At 30.1% G+C, this 27,982-nt stretch overlaps 1 protein-coding gene across 1 annotated transcript; it reads right to left on the reverse strand.

Moving 5' to 3' along the window:
* LOC107167390 (RING finger protein 207-like) lies at positions 1 to 27,958 on the reverse strand. Its single transcript, XM_015516416.2, has 14 exons — positions 27,505 to 27,958; positions 18,481 to 18,629; positions 18,262 to 18,368; positions 13,959 to 14,120; positions 13,725 to 13,897; positions 10,908 to 11,099; positions 10,558 to 10,828; positions 8,652 to 8,912; positions 8,408 to 8,571; positions 7,986 to 8,263; positions 7,767 to 7,873; positions 7,600 to 7,702; positions 6,866 to 7,112; positions 1 to 6,303 (listed from the first exon to the last, which is right to left on the reverse strand). The coding sequence occupies exons 1-14, from the start codon at positions 27,732 to 27,734 to the stop codon at positions 5,985 to 5,987; spliced, it is 2,763 nt and encodes a 920-aa protein (XP_015371902.1). The 5' UTR covers positions 27,735 to 27,958; the 3' UTR covers positions 1 to 5,984.
* Positions 27,959 to 27,982: the final 24 nt, after the last annotated feature.

Consider the following 27,982-nt stretch of genomic DNA (forward strand, 5'->3'; position numbering starts at 1 on the left):
TGTCCTTAGATGTGATAATTTTTATTTTTTAATAAAATCAAATATTATTGGACAACTAGATAATTATTTAATTTATATAAAACATTAAGACATCAATTTTAAATAATGCAATATTACAATTAACAATTAAATATGAATAATAATAAATAGCATTATAATATTGAAACAAAAACCAATAATACGTTATTGTATAACATTTATAATATATTAAGTACATATAAAATATATAGGTAGTAAATATTAACTTTACAATGTTATAAGTGTCATAACCCTTATAATGGAACATTTGAAAATAATATGATAATTTTGAGAAGACGCTACATACCTAAGCATTTGTTGTCTCTGTTGTATATATCTAAGTTTTCTAGGTTAATGTAGACACTACATTTCTACATTTACATTCCTCATTTACAATACTGTTTTATTTTGTTTTAAAAAATACAGAACATTTACTATTATGTAATTTAAAGATAATATTATCCTGATAATTTCAAAACAAGTTATAAATGTTTTTGTTTATGTGTCTACTCGTTAGTTGTAAAATTAATGTGGAGTTGAGTTGTCCACCAGAGAGAGGGTCGGTTCCTGATACAGCTAAGGTGGTGGGTGGGGAATAAGCGTCAGTGTTGTTTCGACGTGCGAGTGTGATGTTGGTCGTTGTTGATGTTGTTAACGTTGTTAATGTTGTTGTTAATAAAGAGTTAGTCCGCTATTAGTGTGCTGTTGATTATTAATTGTATATCTTGGTGCCCAATCCCACATTTTTGGGGGCCGGTCCGGGATTCGCTCCGATTTTTATACTTTAATAATCGCATGGTTGTGTTTTGGTACGCGATTCGAGTTTGAACCTAACCTCACATTTTTATTAAGTTTGGTTACGCAGAATATACCGCGGGTATATTGTTGATATCATAGTGTGATAACTGATAGTAGTGTTTACTAAATTGTTGTGATAATGCCGCGACCGCGAAAGAATGCGCGAGCAAGTCAAAAGCTGGAAGAAGGTGTCGATGATCGTATTGATGATCGTTTGCTAAACGGGCGTAGTGTTAGCGTTACATTCGCAGATGTACAGGATTCATTACGTCCATTCACCGGGGACGATAGTGGCAGTATTGTGAAATGGGTAGAAGATTTCGAGGATTTGGCAGATTTGTGTTCTTGGTCAGAACTGCATAAGTTTATCTATGGCAAGCGACTACTTCAGGGCACAGCCCTTGATTTCATACGAGGCGAAAGTGGTTTGCGATCGTGGTCCGAGTTACGCGACAGGTTGTTAAATGAATTCCGTTGTCGGCTCAGTGCGGCCGATGTTCATCGGCAGTTATCGTCTCGTCGGAAACGTGCCGATGAAACACTGTTAAAATATTTATATAAAATGCGGGAAATAGCAGCGCACGGCAATATTGAAGACGAATCGGTCATCGACTATGTGATTTGTGGTGTCCCCGACACTTCGGCGGACAAAAACGTATTATATGGCGCGGCAACGTTGGGTGAATTCAAGAAAAAAATTGAATTGTACGAGAGGATTAAGAGCCGATCTCCAGCGGGAAGTGTACCTCGGGTGACTGCTGATGGTAAACCGAACCCGGCGATCGCATCAGGAGGTTCATCGGTGGAGGGAGTAACTAGATGTTTCAATTGTGGTGATCGTGGACACCAGTCGAGAGAGTGTCCTGACGTTAACAAGGGACCAAAATGTTTTTCATGTCGCGCTTTTGGACATAAATCGTTCGAGTGTCCAGGTAAGAGTGACGCAGTGCCAAACGTGTATCAGGTTGACTATGGCAGTAACAACGATCGCATAGTGAAGCCAGTGGTGATTTCGGGCTGCGAAGCATTGGCTCTGATTGATACGGGATGCGATATTAACATTTGTCGGCGCTCGATTGGGTTGAAATTAGTCAATGCCACCAGCAAGATGTGTCAACTACGACTAAGAGGACCAGCAGGTGCAAACTTTTTTACGCAACAGATATTGGACGCGGAGCTGTACATTGATGGTCGAACATACCCCATCACCATGTACACCGTGAGTGACGACAGCATAGGACATGATGTGATCATAGGTCGACCGTTGTTCCAGACCAGTGCCGAGCTAAGGGTGGGACCGAAGGCTGTGGAGGTGGTTGATGCTCGTGAAGTGCGACAGATGATGGCCATTGATGTTGAAGTGCCGGAGCTGGACGTAGGCGAAAAGGAGTTCTTGCCAACGATTAAAAAAATAGTCAGTAACTATGTGCCTGAAAGTCGCGTAACCGTACCTATGAAGACAGTCATTATTTTAAGCGACGAAGTTCCTGTGTATCAGCGGCCCAGGCGGTTAGCGCCGCGTGAAAAGGTTGCTGTGGATCGACAGGTGGAAGAGTGGCTGAGTGAAGGTATTATTCGACACAGCTGTTCTAATTATGCCAGCCCAGTGGTCCTGGTAGCCAAAAAAGATGGGACATTGCGATTGTGCATCGATTATCGAGCCCTTAACAAAAAAATTGTACGTGACCGTTATCCGCTGCCGCTCATCGACGAGCAGGTTGATCAGTTGCGCGATGCTGTTGTATTTTCGACATTGGATTTACGGAATGGGTTTTTTCATGTACCGATGGACGAGAACAGTATAAAATACACATCGTTTGTGACGCCCAGTGGACAATATGAGTTTCTGCGAACGCCGTTTGGACTGTGCATATCACCACCAGTCTTCCAACGGTATGTAAACTTCGTATTCCGCGACCTGATTAAGGCAAGTTACCTCTTAGCGTATATGGACGACCTTGTTGTAGTGGCGGCTAACGTGGATGAAGGTGTTGCACGTCTAGAAGCTGTAATGGGTGTCGCTGCTGAATATGGTCTTGACATTAAGTGGTCAAAGTGCCAATTTCTTAAGCGCACTATTGATTACCTCGGTTACCGTATCCAGTACAACGCTGTCAGTCCCTCCGAAGGTAAACTTTTAGCCGTGCGTCATTTCCCTATACCTAAGACTGTCAAAGCGGTGCAAAGTTTTTTAGGGCTTACCGGCTATTTTAGACGATTCATACCCGGTTACGCCCATGTGGCACGACCGCTGAGTGATCTGTTGAAACAAGATGTGGTATTCCAAGTTGGTGTTGAACAGGAAGCAGCCTTTGTAGAGCTGAAACGCCGTCTTACAGAAGCCCCTGTGTTGCGAATCTACAGTCCTGAAGCGGAGGCGACAGAGTTACATACCGATGCAAGTCAGTGGGGATTTGGGGCGGTGCTACTGCAGAAGGATAGCAATGATGGAAGGTTGCATCCAGTGTGCTACATGAGTAGAAAAACCACTGAGGCACAGCGTAACTACCATAGTTATGAATTAGAGGTACTGGCGATCGTGGAAGCGTTGAAGAAGTTTAGAGTGTATTTGCTGGGTCTACATTTCAAAATTGTAACAGATTGCGCTGCGTTTACAAAAACCTTAGAAAAAAAAGATTTAGCAACCAGAGTGGCCAGGTGGGCATTGCTGGTCTCAGAGTACGACTATACCATAGAACATAGGTCCGGATCAAGGATGCCCCATGTGGACTCTTTGAGTCGTTACCCAGTATGCATGTCCATCCAGAGAAGTGAGTTCCTGTTACGGTTGGTAGCCGCACAACAGGGTGACCCTGACATTCGGACTATCATGAATGCACCAGTGGCTGGGAAACATGTAATTAAGGGTGGCATTCTACACGAAGTACGTGATGGTAATGACTTGCCGGTAATTCCCAAAAACATGCAGACTGAGGTTATTAGGAATGCCCATGACATCGGCCATTTTGGAGTTACAAAAACTGAATTGTTAGTACGGCGTGAATATTCAATTGTTGGGTTAACGAAGAAGATTGAATCTGTAATTAAAAATTGTGTCCCGTGTATCTTAATGAATAGAAAGCAAGGCAGGCAGGAAGGTTCTCTCCACCCTATTGATAAGGGAGACGCGCCGCTGATGACCTGGCACATTGACTTTTTGGGACCAATGGAAGCGACATCAAAAGGATATAAGCACCTATTTGCTGTAATAGATGGGTTCTCAAAGTTTTGCTGGCTGTTCCCTACAAAAACTACTGCAGCATCGGAAGTTATTGATCGTTTGGCAATATTGGAGGTGACATTTGGTAATCCTGAACGTATTGTGTCTGATCGTGGAACCGCGTTCATATCACATAGTTTCGAACAATATTGCAAAGACAGAAATATTAGACACATATTAATTACCACAGGCATGCCTCGTGGGAACGGACAGGTTGAACGACTTAATGCCATTATTATTAATGTGTTGGCCAAGATGTGCATTGATCAACCAGAAAAATGGTATCGACAAGTGGGAAAAGTGCAGATGGCAATAAACGGCTCAGTGCAGAGATCTATAGGCATGACTTCATTCAAGCTGACTTTTGGTGTAGAAATGCGTCATGCTGATTTTGTGCCACTGAAGGAAGCTATAGAGAAAGAATATATCAACTGGTATGAAATTCAACGAAAAGAGGATCGTCAGCGGGCCAAAGACCAAATTGCTAAGGCTCAAGAGGAGCAACGCAAGACCTTCAACAAGCGTAGGAAGGAATCTGAGCCACATTGTATAGGTGATTTGGTAGCTATCCGTAGGACACAGTTCCTGCCAATGTCTAAGCTTGCAAGAAAATATCTGGGACCCTATCGTATTGTCAGTAGAAGGGGCCCAAACCGTTTTGAAGTGTGGAAAGTAGGCGACGGTGAAGGACCAAACAAGACATCCACTGGTACTGACTTCATGAAGCCCTGGTGTCCAACAATCCACAATGAGGAAGAAGATGCAGGCGAGGCGGATGCTGTTCAGTCTGGGGAAGATGTGGAGTTGAGTTGTCCACCAGAGAGAGGGTCGGTTCCTGATACAGCTAAGGTGGTGGGTGGGGAATAAGCGTCAGTGTTGTTTCGACGTGCGAGTGTGATGTTGGTCGTTGTTGATGTTGTTAACGTTGTTAATGTTGTTGTTAATAAAGAGTTAGTCCGCTATTAGTGTGCTGTTGATTATTAATTGTATATCTTGGTGCCCAATCCCACATTAATAATGTTGAAAAAATTAAAGATAATTATAACGTGTGGATCTAAAGATATAGGTCAATTTACTTAACTTATGTCAAACTTATTATGAACCACTAATCATCAACCCATATAAGTTTGCACAACAAGCTATTAAAAAAGAAGATAAAACTTGTTTGATGATTATCTTTAAGTTGCTAAAAATTGGAAAATACATCATACTCAAATAAACTATTAATAGCATTGGGTATCAAACATATAATATGAAGAAAATTTAATTTGTTGTGGAAATATAAACTGGAAGATACTATAAAACATAGGGAATTAAGATCCCTAATAATGTCTATAATCTAAAAAACATACACATATACAATATAATAGTATCATTGATTTTATAATATATATTATATATTATAATATTTATAAACTTATAAGTTTTCTCACGGTTAGCAAGAACGGAAAACCGATTTGGACTCGTGAATAACTGAGTTTTGTTTTCTTCAGTCTTTGGCGATAGAGAAGATGTATGTAGAAAGTTTCTTTTGTTCGTAATTTTGGAAGAAACCACATTAGGTTGCGGTGACATAATAACTTGATTTATATGAATTATAGTCGAAGCCGTAAAAGAGGATACAATTAGATAAGAAAGCGGCGATCATTACTGCTAATAAACTAACGTATTACGACAATTGAAACCGAACTGAAGAAGGGTGATTAAATGCCCAAAAACTTAAAAATTAAATTAAAACATACAGTTATCAAATTTTCTAAAAAAAAAAAAAAAAACAGATATTATCTACTTAATATTAGTAATATTTTACAAAATCTATTTGATTCATAATAATTTAGGTTAAAAAAAACTTGAATTTGGCTTAAGTTATATTATAAAATTATTAAGTAACACAAATAACACTAATAATTATTATTTTTATATATATTAATAGTATATAATATTATCTTTATTGCTCTAATTTTTTTGATTTTTTATCTAAGGATCGGACTTTATGAAATTCTCTAACTAGTGAACTTACAGCTTCCTCGTGTCCTTCAAAACTATCGGCTTTTCTTAATCCATCTTGAAAAGTATTGAGATCAAATTGACTACGAAAAGATTCTGGATCACGACAAAATTTACTTGGCTCTGGGGTAATTGATTTCTTTCGAGTTGGAAATGTTTCCCACGATCTTTGCTTCCTAACAGGTCCAGTTTTTTTAGATCGACAACGGACTGAATTTGTTGTGCGAGTACATTTACCACCCTCGGGAGAAGTAATGTGCCTAGAAAATAATTTCAGAAAATGTAATCATTTCCAAAGTATTCAAATGTTTAGCTACAAAATATTAAATTTTTGATAAGTTTTTTAATTTGATTAATGATATTGATACTATGATTTTATGATACTTTGTAGTTTGTTCATATACAAATATCATTTAAAGCATAATACCTATTCAATCATTTAAAACATTAAAATGTAACCAATAACCAATTTTAGTATTTGAAATCATTGACTTATTAGTCATTCCTAGGCTAAGGTTTTTTTTATTATTAAAACATTTAAATTGCTTTGGATATTGATATTTAGAATTTTCAAAATAATAATATGTTAAGTTTTATTACAAGTAAGTTATTGTTAAACCGAAGGTAAAATATGAATATATATATTTATTTTAACATACCAATTTCATATGTTGTAAATGAATATGATACCTCTATTTTGTATGTATTAAATATATCACACTTGACAATACTATGTATTAAAATGAATTACCAAAAAGTTTCTGATAATTTTAAATTTTTTTTCAATTAATTGCTAGGAATACAATTTTAATATTTTCTAACCGGAACGATAATGATTCTTGGTACATAGCACCATCTTCAGTGTCCGAATGTGGATATCTCTTATATTTTCTTGGTGCAGCTATTGGTATTGGCATAGGATCTTCTACAGGGGGAGGCATTGGTTTCTTGTAAATTCTTCCTCCTTGTTTTCGACAAACTTTAGCTCCTTCACAACTGATAGTTTCAACTTCTCCAATCATTCCTTCAATGTATTCAAAGGTTTTATTATGCTCTTGCTTTTGGTATCCTAAAAAAACATAATACATTTGACAATAATTTATTTTAACAATTACTAGTTATAATATTTATTTATACTTATTATTAAATGTATGTTAGTATCAGTTATTACTTAACAGCATGTAAGTATAGACATTATATAATAAATTAAAATTAAATCCATCGAAAATTCCTTAGATAATATAATATTATACAATTATTAATAAAACGAAAAAAACTTTTATTTAATTTATTTTTTTCTAAATATATATTTGTGTTCTACCACAATTATTACTCTCCATTATTATTTTATTTGATTTATAAACAATGGGAAGGCTCCATTTAGTAAATTGAGAAAAATGTAAAAATGTGAAGATAAATATGGTAAAATAATATTTTGTACATTGTACATTATAATCTATAAATGAAAATATTATATATGTATTAGATACAAAAATCAACTTATTCATAACAAAAAGACAAAATAATTTATCAAAGCAATATGATTTTTAAATTACCTTTATCATCATCTATGATCTCAAGCTCAACATTCAGTTTTTTTTTCAGATGATCTTTTAAATATTCTCTTAATTTATCACACATCATTTCAGTATTTAAATCCTAAAAATACGAACAAATAAATATTAGTGGTTTCTAATAAATATTTTTAATTTAAATATAATACCCTTTCGTGTATATTTGAAGTCGACTGAGAAGCAAGATGTTGCATATCACGAATATCTATCATTTGGTATAAAGAGCATGCTCTTGTATTTTTTACGCATTCTTCACCTATTAAATAAATATTGAGGAGTATGTTGTATGTATAATTCATATTATATATATATTATACATAGTGTTATACTGTTTTATTTTTAGTTAAAAGTCTATATAGTAGTCCTACCATTTTTTGGTTTAGATCTGATTGGACAATCTTTTATACGGCCTTCAGACTTGCTTCTCTCTCTAAATTCTTGAAACGTTTTATCCCGTACACAAACTTTGTCTACTATATGAGATAACACACTCTTGGTAGATTGTGTCTTATGAAAATATAACATTTGTTGATCTTTTTCTCTTACTGGAGTTTCTGGTCTGTTATCTTTGGTATATATTGTGTCTGATAAAGGTGAGGAACTACTCATGCAGTGAGATTCCATTTTGTGACATCCCATTGGAAATCTAGATAATGTGATGGTAGAAGGTATTTGAATATTGGAAAATAAATAAAATGTATTAATATTTAATATAAATGTAGATTTCTCATTTCACATTAAATATTGAGCTATATTTTACATATTATGTTGTATTGGTAAGATATTTAACCTTTGGGTTTGCTGAAGAGAACTCAGTCGATCCAATAAACTCTTTAAATCTGCCATTTCATTATTATTTGGCTTGGATGTTAATCGCTTGACATAAGGATCTAATTGTTGCGCCAATGTGGCTAACTGTTTAACTTCACTTTGCAAATTCGTGATATCAGTCATCTAAAGATTCATAAAAGTAATTTATTTATTTAAACAATATCAATATATGAAATCTAAAATTTTAAATAATTAAGACATACTTGTGACTGGAATATATCTTGTTCAACGTGAATTCTATACAATTGTTCTTGCCAAATGGTTTGGAACACAGACCTCAATCTTTCTAATTCTATTTTATTTTTATCAAGAGTATCATTTAAACGAAGACAATCTCTGATAATATTTTGATGCCTTAAAATCAAAGGAGGCACAGCAGGAGATTTAGTACCTTGAAGAGCCCTTACTTCTCTCTGTAATTCATTTAAACGGTCTTTCACACAACTCAATTGAGTTCCCAGTTCCTAAAAAAAAATGTTATTTTATATTAATAATATTAATTTAACTCATTAAGTCTGAAGTAATTATTTTTGTTTTTTTTTTAAATATTTAGTAGTTACTAAAAATAACATGGCAAATTTTTAAAAATGTATTTTTGCGTTACCATATGTGTGAGTTGATGCGTTAGGACATATTGGTTATAGTATATTATATACATATACATATATACCTACCACAAAATTGCATGTACCAAAAAACTGTATGCATACAGTATGTTACATTTTGGGAAATATGGCATACTTAATCTTATATAATATTATTATGTTATATTTGTATTTAATTTTATTACAAATAACTAACAACTTTCACTCGAGTTATTAACATAAGCAATATATTATAACATTCAAACAATACTATAATAACTAGATAGCTATTATACTGGTAAATATTCACCAAGACCAACAATACCTTATTTTAAGATACCTATTAAATTATTTTAGTCTGTGTTTTGTCCTTCCACCTCACTGTGTTAGACAACAGGCTTGTTAGACTACCTACTAAAAGAGTAATTTTGACAGTCCGTTAAAACACAACACAATAATTTATTTGAATTTTTCTGAGATTACGTTAAGAGGGAGCAACACCCGTATTTGCTGGCTCAGTCTTACAAACGCATAACATAGCAAATTTACTCTCAGCAGTTCACGTTTTACTCCGTTAACTTAATAATTAGAGCAAATAACCTATTATTTGATGGTAATAATACATTATCTGTGTTTTGTTGGAAGTTTTTTACGATAATACAGTTTCCAAGTAAGTTATGAGCATTTTTATTTTAAAATTTATTATACACGCATAACTCACTTAAAAACTGAATTATCGTAAAAATATTTCCAGCAAAACACAGATACCTAATGTTCTTACCGTCAAATTTTATAACAGGTCTATTCACTTTAATTTTGAAGCCAAATGAGTAAAACGTGAACTGCTTAGCGTAAATTTGTTATGTTACGCGTTTGTAAGACTGAGACAACAAATACGAGTGTTGCGCCCTCTTAACACAGTATAGGTAAAGGTAACAATACATATATTATAACATATTATTAAAATACTTGGCAACTACAATTATTAGCAATAGATTAAGTATACATTTTAGTTTAATAAATTGTTATTCATTAATAATTATTATGCAAAAACTAATTTATTTATTTTCTAACTAATTTTGGAACACAGAGTCCAATGATATTAAAGGAATTCTGTTAGGTACTTCGTAAATATAAGATAAATTTAACTAATTTTTATAATTTTTTAACTTTTCTTGTATACATTATAATACCTACTCATAATATGAACCCAGCTCATTCGTTTACAAGCATATCTTATGTTTATTTGAATGAGCTTGCAAACCTGATTTAATATTTTGTTTATAACTCTTATATTGTTTGTTTTGTTTGCTTAATAAATATTATTATTATTATTAAAATGGTTAATATCTGTAAATTGTTTGTTAGGTAGCAGCATACTACACCCACGAAGTAGAGGTGGCCGTATATGTAACATACCTACTTCAAATTCGCCCAAAACACATTTAATATTATTAAACTACGCATATTATAATATTATAGAATATTAATATGTAAAACGTATATCAGTGATTAATGTATTTACCTTTATCTGAGAATCAAAACTTCGACAATGATTAGAAAAAGTACCTTCGCCTTCTAAAGCTTTAGCTTTAAGAGCGGAATGTTGTCTTTTACTGGGCAATGTAGAATGTGATAAATTTAAGTTTTCTTTAAACTTTGCAGCAAGAATATTTATATTTTTTGAAGATTCATAAATACCGGAGTCCATTATATCTGATTTACCAAACCATGGTTCTAAACACTGAGCAAACTCAGAACGGTAATTTGTTTTTATTGTACTGGTCAATAAAGGCCTGTAAATAAATATAATATAACTCATTAGATATTATTATAGTATTACAATATAGATTTATGAGTATTTATACAAATTACTTTGTCGGTTGTGGAATTTTCACGATAGTATTTAATCGATCGAGCATTAAAGACACAATCTCAAGAAAATGATACTTATTTGAAGTTGATACAAAATTTCTACAAAGAAGAATGTGATGTTGCAAAATTGGAAGCACTGCACTTAAAGTCAAAAGCTGATTACGAAAAGCTCTTTCTTTTATTTCATATTGTCTGCAAATAAAAATAAATAAAATAAAGTATTGTAATTGTATAAGAAATATATAATTTGTAGATACAAACAGCGTGAATCTACAAAACTTAACCGCGTGCTGCAATTAATTATGAGATAACTGATTATTAATAAGTGCTTGTTCTATCTGCTGTAAAAATAAACACACTAATACTTATGTTTCAAGTGAGAATCACAATAAATTAACAACTAAGTACCTAAATCATATCAAATGGATTGTTAGTACCTTAAACCATAGTAACTATAGGAATATTTACTTATACTATGCCTAAGGCTAAATAATATTATAATATAAAAAATTTAAGTACGGTCATTTTCATAATTTTCATTTGGTCCGGTTGTTACATTTAACGCGAACATCCACACATCGATGGTTTTTCGCTCCGTGATCTATGACTATTATGAACGTAAACATTAAAATTCATTCTCATCATGATCATTATAACATTTTCACTTTATTATAACAAAATTATTGCAAACAAAAACGGTCAGAAAGCGGGTCAGTGTCTCCGCGCACACCTAAATCCTCAAAAAGGCATTTGTTATCTTCTTCATTATTGTTACCGAACTTAAACAACAAAAAATTCGTTTCATAAAACCGTTTCGCTGTTTTGGCATCCAAAGAAGACAACGAAACTTCTGTGATGTTTTCAATGCATTTGACGAATTACTTTTTTTTTCACTTAACACATCAAGGCTTTGCCAATTTATGTCATAAATAATAACAATATCTTGGCATTTAAATATACGTTAGTAGGTACAGCTCACCGTCTCTAATGAGTTCATATCTAAGTCTCTACTTTCAAAGCCTGATTTACCAAATATATGGCCCAAGAGACAAAATAAAAAATTGGGCCATAATATGTATTATATTACATAGTTAGTGCTAGTCACCGGTGGGCCCCTTGGCCCATGGTCTCAGGACAAATGTCTATTTTGTCCGTGCGTAAATATGGCCATGATCACCTTATTCTTATTCAATTATCTCCCCTCAAGGACGTCTAAATTTTAATACTATTACGCAGCACCTATAATGGGCACTGATGCCTGTTTCCACACTTTTATGCCACCAACATATCGACCTTTCAAGATAAGAAATTTGCACCACTCGACCATCACCTCAGATACGATATATCTGATACTCTGGGCGAATTAAGTCACTCCATTAGTCGAGTCATCATGGACGTTATTAAAAATGAACACCCGCTTGCGCTTTTTTTTGTCAACCTCAAACCCAAAGCAATAAAGAAGTTTTAAAACTTTCATCAATGTTGTACACCAAAAATAAAGATGAATTATCTCATAAGACCAAGAGTCTAACCTATTGTCAAAATTTTCAAACCTACGGACACACTGCTAACTACGGCTATCATCCCACATTCCCACATGCTGTGTTATCCTTCACGAAATATGGAGAGATCACTGCAACTTGAGTTGCACTAACGGAAATAGCGGCTCAGCCAAGTGCACCATTTGCGAGGGTTATCACACTTCCAACTACAATGGATGTCTAAAATACAAAGCTCTATTCAAACATCGCAAAACAACTCAATAAAATATTCAAATCGTCAAAATCCAAACACAGTATTCATATCTAAATTCTCGAACCACCACCTCATCCTCTCAAAACAACTCTCTACACCTCCGTCACCAATTTTAATAATATCATTTTAGCCAATAACTCTATTAACGATAACATGTTTTCCAAATTTATTTCAGAGCTTTCCTCATTAATAAATTTTCTCACTGCACAGACAACTTATTTTTACAATCCAAATTATCTACATCAACCTAATTACCAATTATATCGTAATCACCGATAAGGATATTTATTTTTGTTTAATATATAAATGTTGAGCTATAATATAATGTGCACATTAAAAACTGATAAAAAAAAACATTAAATTAATTGTATTGTTTTGTTCTTAGCTTCTTGCATTATTGATTTTGGGTCGAGGCCATACATGTTTAAAAAAAATTTAATCATTACAAACTGCAGGTTAGAAACAAAAAAACCTTAAGTGTTGAATAATAAGTTATTAAACGCAAAATAGAAATACACTTGTATAAAAAACAATTAAAGTAAGTAGGTTAATCATCGTTTATTTGTTAAAAGGGATAAATAACAAAAAGTCAAATATTAAGAAAATTGAAAAAATAAGTTCAAGCTAAACGCACTTTATAAAATAACCTAAATATTTAAACATTCCTCAATAGTTTCACGCATATAAATTTAAATATTAAAATACTAATTTTACGATTGAACTTTTAAAAATAAACAATGAGTCAATAATAATAGGGATCGAAAGGTAGATAGAACATATTTTATTATAATTTATAAAGGCAATTAGACCAAAAATATGGGTTAACTCAATATATAAAATAAACGATTCATATTATATTTATTACTATTAATATTATACATAAATAATATTATAGTACTCAATAATTCTTTTACTTACTACGTAATATGGTAAACTAATAAATATATATTAAAAATGGTATTGCTAGTTATGGGTTTTACCACGTTACAAATAATTGTGTACAGCTCAATATTAATAATAATAGAATGAAAATACAATATGTAAAATATATTAGAATATTACCGTTGGACTTCCAAGTGCATATCGGTTTGTATTTTGTTGATGGCATCATGGAGAGTTTGCACAAAATTGTGTATAGTCAGTTTCTCCTTATCTGTATTTTGCCGCAGTTCTTCTAGAAGCGTGTGGCATGCCACTACGCCCTCGCGGATTGTACTCTGCATGTCGTAGACCGACTGAAACAAGTTTTCGAATCAACACACGTGTTTGACTACAATAGAATAAAAAACCACTTACTATAAGTGCTCTATCTAATTTTTTCAAGTTTTGATTATAAGCTACGTCTATGTCTACGCATGCCTTGCGACTCTCGGGAGGCTTTTCGCGTACGCAACTGGTACAGATCACGTGTTTCTGAGTACTCGAAAAATAGCTGATCTTTTCGTCGTGCTTTGGACACTACGGACACGGTTTTAATTTATACAGTTTATAAACAATATCAAATTGTATACTATAATGTTTCTACCTATGAACTTTTCATAATATTTACACACGTTCAAAAAATGTCTATAGGAATATTAAAATATCTAGATTTATATGATGATATATTGTTTAACATTTATGTATTATTTTAGTCAGTGGCGTATTTTCAATATTTTCAATATTTTTTTTTTAAATTTTTTTTTTTGGGAGGGGGATACTTTTCACACTAATAAATAACGCATTTGTCTACATCGTTCAATTTTATTATCAGAAAACCCGTAATAAAATATTGATTTAACATTGAGTAACTTTTTTTGTTCTCTGTGGGTGAGGGGTGAGCTTAGGGACCCCTCGTAAATACGCCACTAATTATAGTATCCATAATATAAAATTTGATTGTGAGAGAGGTATAATCCCTACGTTAAAATTTCAGTGAACAAATGTTGTTCTTATTAATAAAATGTGTAGTTTTAATAAAAAAAAAAAGGCGGGTAAGTCGTGGATGTCGCTCTGCTGTACAGTAGGCTACAAGTGGGTTACTGTAATGGATGGAATTAAATTTGAATCCAATGATATTATATCATTGTATACGAAAAACGATTCTGAGCAAAGAAGGTTTATCTGTCTAGAATATATTTTAGATTATTAAAAATTTTCAAATTTTAGATTTAAAAAGAAAAATTTTTATGAATTTCTAGTTTAAAATAATTTGCACATTTTCGTGATTTTCGTGATTTTTACACATGTTGTCAAAATTCAAACTTTGAATGCTTGTAAAAAAAAATTGTGCTAATCTATTTCTTTTATTTTTCACCTGCTAGTGTAAAAATATGATAGGAGCCATGTATTAAGTTTATAAATCTTAGATATAAAAGGAAAATGTTTTATGAATTTCTAGCATAAAATAATTTATGAATTTTCGTGATTTTTACTATGTTGTCAAAATTCAAACTTTGAATCCTTGTAAAAAAAAATTGTGACTATGAATTAATTTTATTTTACAACTACTATTGTTAAAATGTGTTAGAAGCCTTGTATTAAATTTTCAAGCTTTTCTACCGAACAAATAAATTTTTATCGATATTTATAGAAAAAAAACTAAAAAAGTTTAAAAATTAAAATTTCAGTAACAGCTCAAAACAAATCAAAATATTTTGAAAATTTTATCAAATATAGAAATTTCCTATATAAACATTCAGTGAAAATTTAAAGTATCTGCGGTCATTTGTTTTAGACTATTAGAGTTACACCAAAATAAGAAAATCACTAAATGTGAAATCCAGTGAAAATCCAATTTTGTAAAAATTTAAATTTCAAATGCTCATAAAAAATTAATTTGAATTTCCAGTGGACTTTTTATTTGTGATAAAAATTGACAAACTTCTAAGGAACCATGTATTAAATTTTCAAATCTTAGTTTTAAAAGGAAAATTTTTTATGCGTTTCTAGCTTAAAATAATTTGTGAATTTTCGTGATTTTTACATAATATGTTGTCAAAACTCAAACTTTGAACGTTAAAAAAAAAATTGTAGCTATGTATTCCTTTGATTTTGCAACTGCTATTGTAAAAATATGTGAGGAGTCTTGTATTAAATTTTCAAATCTTAGATTTAAAAGTAAAAACTTTTATTTATTTCTATCTAAGATCATTTGAACATTGCCGTAATTTTTACGTATTTAGTCAAAAGTTGAACTTTAAATGCTTATAAAAAAAAATCATGCTTACATATTTCTTATATTTTTTAACTGCTATTGTAACAATGTGTTAGAATCCTTGTATTAAATTTTCAAGCTTTTCTACCGAACAAATAATTTTTTATCAATATTTATAGAAAAAAAACTAAAAAAGTTGAAAAATTAAAATGTCAGTAAACAGCTCAAAACAAATCTAAATATTTTGAAAATTTTATCAAATATATAAAATGCCTATATAAACATTTAGTCAAAATTTCAAGTATCTGCGGTCATTTGTTTTAGTGTTACACCAAAATAAGAAAATCGATAAAAGTGAAAATCCAATGTTGTAAAAATTTAATTTGAATTTCCGGTGGACTTTTTATTTGTGATAAAGATTGAAAAACTTGTAAAGAATCTTGTATTAAATTTTTAAATCATAGATTTAAAAAGAAAATTTTTTATGAATTTCTAGCTTAAAATAATTTGTGAATTTTCGTGATTTTTACGTATTTTGACAAAATTCAAACTTTGAGTGAAATCACTCATTGAAAATCACTCAACCTCGTTCGATCAGAAAGTGAATCTAGTTGGTAATTTTGGTGGTCAAAAGTAAAAAATTCTTAATATTTTTTCTGAATAATCGGGATAAACAAACTAAATATTAAGGGAAAAGCGGGAAATTTTACACACAATTTGTTTTCGACAAGATCGATTTTGGTTTTTGATGTAAATTGAAAACAAATTGGTCAACAACATATATGGTCATATATACATGAAATTTTCACCGAATGTTTATATAAGTATATTCTATCCACCGTGCAATTTTTAAACATTGTCGACTTAAGTTGAACTATTCATAGGCATTTGCAATTTTCGATCATTATTAGTTATTTTTTTAAATTACAATAGCAGTTGAAAAATAAAATTAATTTATAGTCACAATTTTTTTTATAAGCATTCAAAATTTGAATTTTGACAAAATACATAAAAATCCCCAAAATTCGCAAATTATTTTAAGCTAGAAATTTATAAAAAAAATTCTTTTTAAATCTTAGATTTAAAAACTTAATACAAGATTCTTTACAAGTTAGTCAATCTTTATCACAAAAAAAATGTCCACCGGAAACTAAAATTTTTATGAGCAATTTAAATTTAAATTTTTACAACATTGGATTTTCACTGGATTTCACATTTAGCGATTTTCTTATTTTGATGTAACTCTAAAAGTCTAAAACAAATGACCGCAGATACTTGAAATTTTCACTAAATGTTTATATAGGCATTTTTTATATTTGATACAATTTTCAAAATATTTTGATTTGTTTTGAGCTGTTACTGAAATTTTAATTTTTCAACTTTTTTAGTTTTTTTTTCTATAAATATCGATAAAAATTTGTTTGTTGGGTAGAAAAGCTTGAAAATGAAATACAAGGCTTCTAACACATTGTAACAATAGCAGTTGAAAAATATTAAAAATACATTAGCACGATTTCTTTTTATAAGCATTTAAAGTTCAAATTTTGACTAAATACGTAAAAATTACGGCAATGTTCAAATCATCTTAAATATAAATAAATAAAAGTTTTTATTTTTAAATCTAAGATTTGAAAATTTAATACAAGGCTCCTACATATTTTTACAATAGCAGTTGAAAAATAAAAGAAATATATAGCCACAATTTTTTTTTACATGCATTCAAAGTTTGAATTTTGACAACATACGTAAAAATCACGAAAATTCGTAAATTAATTTATCCTAGAAATTCATAAAAAATTTTCCTTTTATATCTAAGATTTGAAAATTTAATACAAGATTCCTAAAATATTTTTACAATAGCTGTTGAAAAATAAAAGAAATGCATAGTCACATTTTCTTTTTACAAGCATTCAAATTTTAATTTTGACAACATACGTAAAAATCACAAAAATTCGCAAATTATTTTAAACTAGAAATTCAAGATAAATTTTCTTTTTAAATCTAATATTTGAAAATTTTTAATAATCTATAATATATCCTAGACAGATAAACCGTCTCCGCTCAGAATCGTTTTTCGTATACCTACAATGATATAATATCATTGGATTCAAATTTAATTCCATCCATTACAGCTGCAACCTACTGTACAGCAGAGCGACATCCACGTCTTACCCGCTTTTTTTATTTTATTTGTAAAATTGAATGAATTACGTTTTAATTTTTCAACTATATATATAATAATATTTTTAGTTATCATACGTAAAATTATTATCATAAGTATTTCACTGGTATTTGTACTATTATATATAATTATAAGTATACTACAGCCACCAACCACCAATAGAATATTATTATTAGAAATGAGGAATGATTCATAATACTCTAAAAACATAAACCGAGTATATAGTGCTAATATAGGTACACTAGTATATTATGTATTTTTGTACATTTTTTGTGGCTTACTATTTCTGTTTTGTCCGCTAACCGCTTGGACATTAGCACGATGTCATGTGACGAAAACATTTTTGCACGGTGAGTGTTTTCTCGGCAAGGCTTGCACAAAGCTTGACCTACAAAGTCGGTGATAATTTATATATATATATTTACAAATACATCTCCACCCACCCAAGGGTATTAGGTAAATAGAACGTTGGCAGTTGATTATAAAATACATAGGCTTACCACAAGTGGAGCAAAAATACATTGAGGACGGATCGCGTTTGTCACAATTGGAGCAAGGGGGGTTCTCGACGTTCACCATATCGATCAATTTGCACATCAAATAGTCGGGAGGTGGTAACTGTATGCCTTCTTTTAACGTTGTTTGTGTTCTAAATTGAAAAATAAATTATAAATTATACACAATTATAACTTTTTATGACATTTTATTTTATTATTCATCATAAAAATAATCATATTATTATTATTTATTATTAAATCTTATAAGTATGACTAGTTTGAGCATAATATATAGATTTAAAAAAATAGCATTATGTCTAAATACATATATAGGTAGTAATATAATACCTAGTATGTTTGGTATGAACCTATTGAACTTTATAGGGAGTACTTAAATACATATTTTCAGATCAATTTCAAATTTTTAGTTCTCTCGGTAAGCACATACAAATATAACTTAAGTTCTTTTTTTTTAAATGGCAACCCAAATTTTTTTCTGAAAATTCGAGTAGAGTATTTTTTTTTTTATCATTTATGATATAAAAAGTTTTTTTCTATTTTCAAAACTGACCAAGTTAGAGTAAGTCAAAAATTAGATTTATGCATAATTCGTATTTAAAGATATTTTCATTTATAACCGCTCGTTCAAAAATACAGTCGAAGTTGTTAATTTATTGTTGGTGTGGGTTGTTACGTGAAAAGCTAATAGGACCGTTTATTTTATGATAGTATGCGATAATAATGACAAACGATATCTTAATTTTTAACAAAAGAACTTCCAAGACTGTTGGATTATTTTTCATTAGACACTTGAGAACTCGCTTGAGAATGTATGTTTTTCTAGCAAGATAGGACACTAGTCCACAATGCAATTATTATTGTTAGACAACATTTAAATCAGATATTTCCGATGGAATAGTACTTATAACGTTGTTCTTTGAATTGCACGATCCCCGGATAGATTTAACGCCATTGGATTTTTTTTATTGGAATATTTGAAAACTGAGGTTTATGCAGATCCACCTGTCAATCTTCAAAACTTAAAAAACAAAATACAGGCAGCATGTGATATTTTAAATGAGGACTAAATCAAGGCGGCAATTTCAACTGAATTCGTGAGGCTCTTGAACCAAACTTAGACTAAAATTAAAAGTAAATAAATGTTCCTTCATTTGTTTTAAAATGGAAAATGTATCTTTATTTTATAAACATTGCTTTAGGTACAACATGTGGCTCACCTCGAATTAACTTCGCAAGTGTCTATGAATTATATTTAAAAGACATTTTTAAAAATATTGATTAGAACAAAAGTTATTTCATTTGTCAGATCTCTGTGGGACACCCTGTATATTGATATACCTAGTCTATAAACGATGGCGACGCCGCGGAAGCAATGCGAAAGCAATTCCCGCGGCGTCGTCGGTAAAAAAAAAAAATTTTAAGGGGTGGGGCGGTGATGGGTGGGCCACCCCCCGGGGCTGTGTAAAAATATGAAAGCAATAGAAAAATATAAATAGGATATGTATGTAAATTGTAAGTAGTACATACAAAATATTCCTTCCCTTGTAGCTTCTCAAGAACTGCCCTATGGGTACACCTATCATATCATAATAATAAATTGAACTTTGTGGCAGTACAATGATAAAATATGGTGATGTAGAGCATTGTTTCATATTATTGATTATTTTTAACTTTAAATTTAACACAACTAATTTAAAGCACTCCATTGAAACTAATAAACGAAATTTGCTATGATGTGCAGAGTATACTTATATTATGTGCGTGTAAGGTAGAAAGAAAAATCTATGAGTAACACCCTCTTAATAAGTATGTAGAGTGCAGCTAAACTAAAAATATGCCCTTTTATTTTTGCTTTTTGGAATTAACATGTTTTTTTCACATTAAAAATTACAGCAGATAATTTACATTTAAAGACATAAAAAGATAATGTTATAGGTATTCAAAATTATTCTTTTATCTATTTACAAAATTAGTAGATTTTAAAATTTGTTATGAGAAAATTTAACGAATTTATTTGTTTTATTTGATTGAAATAAGACATGGTAGTAATATTCAATTTACTGGAGTCTGAAAAGATTTCTGAATATAGAATATATAGATAATGCATAATAATTTGAATTTAAGAAATGTTAGGCTTAAAATAAATATGGAATACCTAATATAATTTTAGGTACACCATTTAGTATGAATTAATGAAGAACTTTGTAATGACGTCATTTACGTAGATAGTTAGGTAATTAATTAGTAATTACACAAGTTAATAATAGCTATAAACCTATTACAGGAATAATTAAAAAATGTACCTACTATCAGTACTATCTATAAGTATTTATCACTATTTTTTATTTTTATTTATTAAATATTAACACTTACGTCCTACAGACCTGCCTATACTCTCGTAGTCCTTCGCTCATATTATTATAGACATGTACCTATTTAATTTATGTAACTCAAATAGTTATTACATTTTTTTATAAAGAAAAAATTATTTTTATTACATCTAAGTGATTAATCTACACGAAAGAGCAAAAATTAGGATATCTAAAAAAAAAATGAGAACACTTTAAAGCCAACTTCGATAAACGTGAGTGTTCAATATAGACAATATAGACAATAATCTGAATAATCAATGGGGAACGGAAAAAAAGTCACAGGGGAAAAAATGATAAACTTGGAACATTTAAAATAAAACTTTGTCTCCAATTTTTAAAAATTTAAAAATATTGACTCTTCTCCAGAACTTATTCTTTCAAATGGAATTCGTTTTCTTCTTGCAATGTACGGAGCTCCAAAAATAATAGATTCTATTGACAAGTATAGGTATTTAAGTTTTGTAAAAAATACACGGAGTAATAAAAGTGTTAAGTTACCCTGTCTTCCTCCAACATCTTCCGCTGCTTATCAACATTTATATCGAGTATACTATCAAGTTCAAGTATGGCTAGGTAACGAATTGAATCCTGAAGACTGGGGATGGGTATTTAAAGATAACGGTTTGGATGGAGCCAGTTCAAACTCTACTCCCTCCTGCTCCGGAAAAACTTCTTAATACTATTTTTTGTAATTGCAAAAAAGGTTGTAGTTATAATTGTGGTTGTAAGAAAGTTGGTTTATTTTGTTCACTAGTATGTAATAACTGTCGAGGCCAGTCTTGCTCCAATGTTGAACCAAATATCTCAGATAATGAAGTTTACGATGAAGCTATCAATGATGAGACATTAGATTCATCTTTTTTATTAAGTCAACCTTTACATATAAGACTAAAAGAGGATGAAGAAAGTGAAGAAGAACAATAGCACAAATTTCAAGAAGAAGAATTGTATTGTCAAAGAATTTCAAGATTATTATTATTATTATCATAATTATTACTATTTCAATATTCATTATAACATAATTTTACAAAATTAATTTAACTTGATTTCTAATAAAGAGTTCTGCCTTAATAATTAATAATGCATTGTATCATTTTTCTTATCAATTCTAAAAAAACAAAAACATATTTCACGACAAATAATAGATTATACCCACAGAGGAAATACAAAAAAAAAAATGTAGCAAACGCCTCAAAGATTAAATTTTGAATTTGCAACATCTCATGAAATATTATTCGTAGAAAAAAAGTTCAAGATACATATTTTTAGATAATTGCTTGATCTACAAGTTATGTAATAGCTATTTTTATATAAATACTTTAAGTTTAAGAGATATTTGCGAAAAACCTATTTTTGTGACCTTTGACCTCGAATTAAATTTATAGCAACGGTGGGATCGATGGGGACTTTTGACATTTCATTTGTAATGATGTACCTAAGGTGTGTACCAATTTTCAGCTCTATGCGAATTTTTCCGAAGTTGAATGTTTATTTTGACTGGACTATATCGCAATAGGTAAATCCTCACGGGACACCCTAAAGAGTATTTTTTATTTTTTTTTTTTATTAAAGAAATAAGAAATAACCCTCGGCAACTTGACCATTGAGATAAGATTTTTTTTTTAAGGTGTAACATAATTGAAAAGGTTTAATAACAATAAACGTCTAAATTATATGCGTATAATAGTAATATAGTAAGGTAGGTTGTGTTTTTCAAATGGTTAAATAAGTTTTGAAACTTGTTTGAACGTTAATATTTTAAGAAAAATAAACTACAAAATGGCGATCCTTAATTTTTTTGGAAATTAAATAACAAAATATATTTTTTAAATTTTTTACAAAAACATGAAAATGAAATAATAGTAGTTCTTATCCATGTGAATCTAATTATAAAACCAGAATTTTGATATCTCCATTATTTCGTGAGATATCGCAATGGATAAATCAGCGCGGGACACCTGTATATTATTTTTAGATTCTGAACGAAGTGATGAATGTATTGATTTTACAATGATGTGTCTGTGTACAGCATAACTAGTCGAAATAATGCTTCGATTTCAAACTTTGGGGGTGGTTTCCGATGTAAAATTAAAGATCCTTGGTACATTATAGAGGTCAGAAGTAAACATTTTCCAACAGTTTTCAAAAAAATCGATATTTTTATATGGTTGTTATTCAAAAACTAATCACTGTAAATACTTGAAATTTTCACCAAATGTTTATGTTAGTGGCATCTATATACAGTTTAATTTTCAAAAAATTTCGACTTTTTTTGAGTTATTTATAGACCACTGAAATTTTAGATTTTTTTGAGAATTTTTTTTTTGAAGTGTCGGTAAAAAAATGTTGGGCGACCAAAAAAACTTGAAAATTTAATACACGGTTCCTTATGAGTTGTTCTTATTGTAGCTAAAAAAAATTAAAAATCGTAAGTCACAATTTTTTTTAATAAGCGTTTATAGTTCAAAATTTTACGAAATCTGTCGAAAACGCGAAAATTCGCAAGTAATTTTGAAGTTGAAAAATCATAACAATTTTTGCGTTTATAACTAAGGATTAGAAATACAAAACTAAGTTTTCCATAAGTTTTCCTTCAAGTATCTATAGAGAAAACTCGAAGCATCATTATAGGAAAAATTTTAAGTGCGTTTGAATTTTAAATTTTTACGAAATAGCGTACGATAACGATTTATCCTCAAACGATTTTAAATATTTGTAATTATTCAAAAAGTAGAAGTCGTAGATACTTGACAATTTCACAAGTTATTTAGATTGGCATTTTCTTTACATGATTTAATTTTCAAAATATTTTGACTTTTTTTGAGATATTCAGATTTGAAAATTTAATTCATGGCTCCTATCATATTTTTACAATAGCAGTTGAAAAATAAAAGAAATGCATAGTCACATTTTTTTTTTTAAAAAGCATTCAAAGTTTGAATTTTGACGAAATACATAAAAATCACGAAAATTCGCAAATTACTTTAAACTAGAAATTTTTTTTGAAGTGTCGATAAAATTTTTATGGCCATAACAAAATACTTGAAAATTTAATACAAAGTTCCTCATAAGTTATTCTTATAGTGGTTAAGAAATTATAAAAATACATAATCACGATTTCTTTTTATAAGCATTTAAAGTTCAAATTTGACTTAATACGTAAAAATTACGGCAATTTTCTAATTATCTTAGATCGAAATTCATAAAAGTTTTTCTTTTTAATTGTAAGATACTAAGATTTGAGAATTTAATGCAAAGCTCATAATATATTTTTACAATAGCAGTTGAAAAATAAAATAAATGTATAGCCACAATTTTTTTTTACATGTATTCAAATTTTAATTTTCACAACATACGTAAAAATCACAAAAATTCGTAAACTATTTTATCCTAGAAATTCATAAAAAATTTTCCTTTTATACCTGAGATTTGAAAATTTAATACAACGCTCCTAAAATATTTTTACATTTGAAAAATAAAAGAAATATATGGTCACAAATTTTTTTTATAAGCATTTACAGTTCAAATTTTGACTAAATACATAAAAATTACGGCAATGTTCAAATTATCTTAGATCGAAATTCATAAAAGTTTTTCTTTTTAATTCTAGGATTTGAGAATTTAATACAAGGCTCATAATATAGTTTTGCAATAGCAGTTGAAAAATAAAAGAAATATATAGCCACATTTTTTTTACATGCATTCAAATTTTAATTTTGACAACATACGTAAAAATCACGAAAATTCGTAAATTATTTTATTCTAGAAATTCATAAAAAAATTTTCCTTTAACACCTAAGATTTGAAAATTTAATACAAGGCTCCTAAAATATTTTGACATTAGCAGTTGAAAAATCAAGAAATGTATAGTCACATTTTTTTTATAAGCATTTAAAGTTCAAATTTTGTCTAAATACGTAAAAATTACGAAAATTCGCAAATTATTATAAGCTAGAAATTCATAAAAAAATTTCTTTTTAAATCTAAGCTTTGAAAATTTAATACAAGATTCCTTACAAATTTTTCAATCTTTAGCACAAAAAAAATGTCCACCGGAAATTCAAATTAAATTTTTATTAGCATTTGAATTTCAAATATTGACAAACATTCGTCAAAACCATGAATATTTGCAAATTATTTTGTAGTTCAAAATTCATAATATTGTTTGTATTTATATCTAAGGTTATAAAATTTAACACCAAATTTTCCATAAGTTTTGCTTCAAATAAAGCTATAGAGAAAATTTGAAGCGTCATTATAGAAAAAATGTTTTGAGCGTTTTAGTTTTAAATTTTTATGAAATCGCGTAATGATAACGATTTATCCTCAAACCAGGTATTCGTATATCTATGATAATATAAGGTATTATGAATTATGATAACTACATGCAATGTTTTTGGAAAAATTGATTAACCATGCCTTATGCAAAATGCATCCTAATTGAAAAATAAAATATTTGTTTCAAAATAGAATATATGACAATATTTAAATATAATATATCCTAGACTCACAAATCATCTCCGTTCAGAATCGTTTTTCGTATACAATGATACCTATCATTGCATTCAAATTTAATCCCATCCATTACAGTAACCTACTGTAAAGCAGAGCGACATCCACGACTTACCCGCTTTTTAATAATATAATTATTGACTACGGCTCAATAACATATTTTTTTTTAAATATAATTATTATATTACTCATTGTTTTCTTTAATATATCTTTTGTATTTACTGGCTATTATATCGTTACTTAATTAATAGCTATTGTCTTTATACAACAGAACTTTTTCACCAGATACTTTTTATCTGGGACTTTTTTTCTACCATCATATCAATGCAAAACATAATACAACGCAAGTATTAAGATATGCACACTAATAAAACGATGACTATAAAAAATTCAGTTATAGGACACCTTCAAATAACCATTCGTTGACAAGCTATACATATATTAGCTATAATAACATAATCTTAGAGTAAGTAATTACCAAATATCTTAGCATAACCCTAAAATAGCGTTAATTTAAATAACAAACCATACAAGAATCAACGTCAATTAATGATAGTGATAAAATTATGTAGATATCTTTAAGTTCATCGTTTGTAGAAGAATTTTTAAAATATTCTTTCAAATAATTTTTTCCTCTCTGACCCATGCATAGCAGCAAATTTTACGTTTACAATAATGATTATAACTATAATTATTTCTAAAATAAGAATGAAATGACTTCTTATACAATTTAAAAGTATAAGATCTAGGGCATCTCATAGGCTTTTTATTATATTTTAGTTTTAAAGTGAGTTATGAGAATTTTAGTATGAGTTACGTGTGTCAGAGAAAAAAAAACGCCTACATCTTTTCAATTCATATTCATTTTTGATCATATTCTTCTTCTATATTTTAATGATTTTAAAGTGAGGTATTTACCCCAAAAGGTAGCCCCTCCCCCCCCTCAAAAAAAAAAAAATAATTATAATTATAATATTTCACATCTACGCCACTAGCTATATATCATATATTCTACAATATAATATAAACCGTTAGACAACCTCAATCCGACGAATATGGATATATTAGAAGTAAAAAATTATAATAGAAAACCGTATTTTCATATAATAATCTAAAGTGGGTAATTAATTTTACCGCTTTTTGTGATGGAACTATACAATAGCTCACCGTCTTTATTCGAATTTATGTGTCAGTTTGAGAAACAGAACTTAAAACTAACAAATTCTAAATTCGGTAGAACAATCGTAAAATATCTAAAGGAAGTAATAATACCCAATTAATTTATAAATAGGTAGCTGGAAAAAATATCATAATAGGTAGAAATATTATTAACAATCATTTATGTACCTATACGAAACAAAATTTATCAAGAAACAAGAACAATTAGAACATCTATAATACAATTTCCACTGGTACTAGCCACGAGTATAATAATACTATATTAAATAATAATGTATAGCCACATAAATATGTATTTAATATATTAATATATATATATATAGGTTTACGTTCACCTAAAATATAAACTTTAGAAAGTAAATTAAGTGTTAAAAACATATAAAAAACAGTTAATTTTTGGAACTTGGAAGGCTTAAGGGATCTCAATATTTTAAACCCCCCCCCCCTAATAAACATCAATGTATACGTTATATCATTATACCTACAGGATATAGGTATATAATAATTATCATTCAACATACATATTATAATATATTAACTGCAGACTAGGTAGTCAGACGCGGATCCAGAAAAATTTAACAGGGGGTGCTCAAAAATAAAATTAATACACCTTACTATTTATTTAAATATTACCATTTTCTATTTGATTAATTAGTGCTAACTTTTTTTTCATAATAATTGTTATCGGTGCTTTCCGCCGTTGACGCGTGCGTTATACACACGAGTATACTTCGAAAACAATTAACAATAATAGGTAGTTATGTTCGTAGTGACGGCGATAACAAAAAGCACCGAAATTATTATTATTATTTATTTTATTTTGAAAAATAACAAATTATATAATTTATAATATAAATTTATTTTGTTGGTGTCTAGATGACAGGGGGCGCCTGAGCACCCATAGCCCCTCTCTGAATCCGCGCCTGCTAGGTACCACACTCACCCGCACAAGGGACAATTGATTTTGCTGTCCTGATTTTTGGTTCGGATACATTTGGCGCAAAACGTGTGGAAACATATCAGGATGCAAGGATCGTCATAGTAGTCATCGCACAGGAAACACAGCATCGGATTTCGATTAGAGGACGCGGCCCCGGACCCGTCGTCTACCGCCACAGCCACCGCAGCATCCGACATCCCGGCGGTCTGTAGGTTGACGGACGACGACGTCATTTCCGGCGGAAACGATACTATAGAGTACAGGTAGTATAAATATATAAGGTACCGATCTAATAATTATAATTTATAATTAATCCATCGTCCGTTCGTTTTATATTATGAGAAATACAACGCGTACACAGCACGCAAGAGCATCGAGCCGACGTACGATCGATTCACAGATAATCGGGTTCTTTTGTCGCGGTCTGTGCACTGTGCAGCTAGATGGCCTAAATGCAAAAGCACTAAGCTCCCGCGCCGCG

This window comes from Diuraphis noxia, unplaced genomic scaffold (genome assembly GCF_037042655.1).
Source record: "Diuraphis noxia isolate RWA-SAM2 unplaced genomic scaffold, SU_Dnox_SAM2 contig0003, whole genome shotgun sequence".
Taxonomy (NCBI): domain Eukaryota; kingdom Metazoa; phylum Arthropoda; class Insecta; order Hemiptera; family Aphididae; genus Diuraphis; species Diuraphis noxia.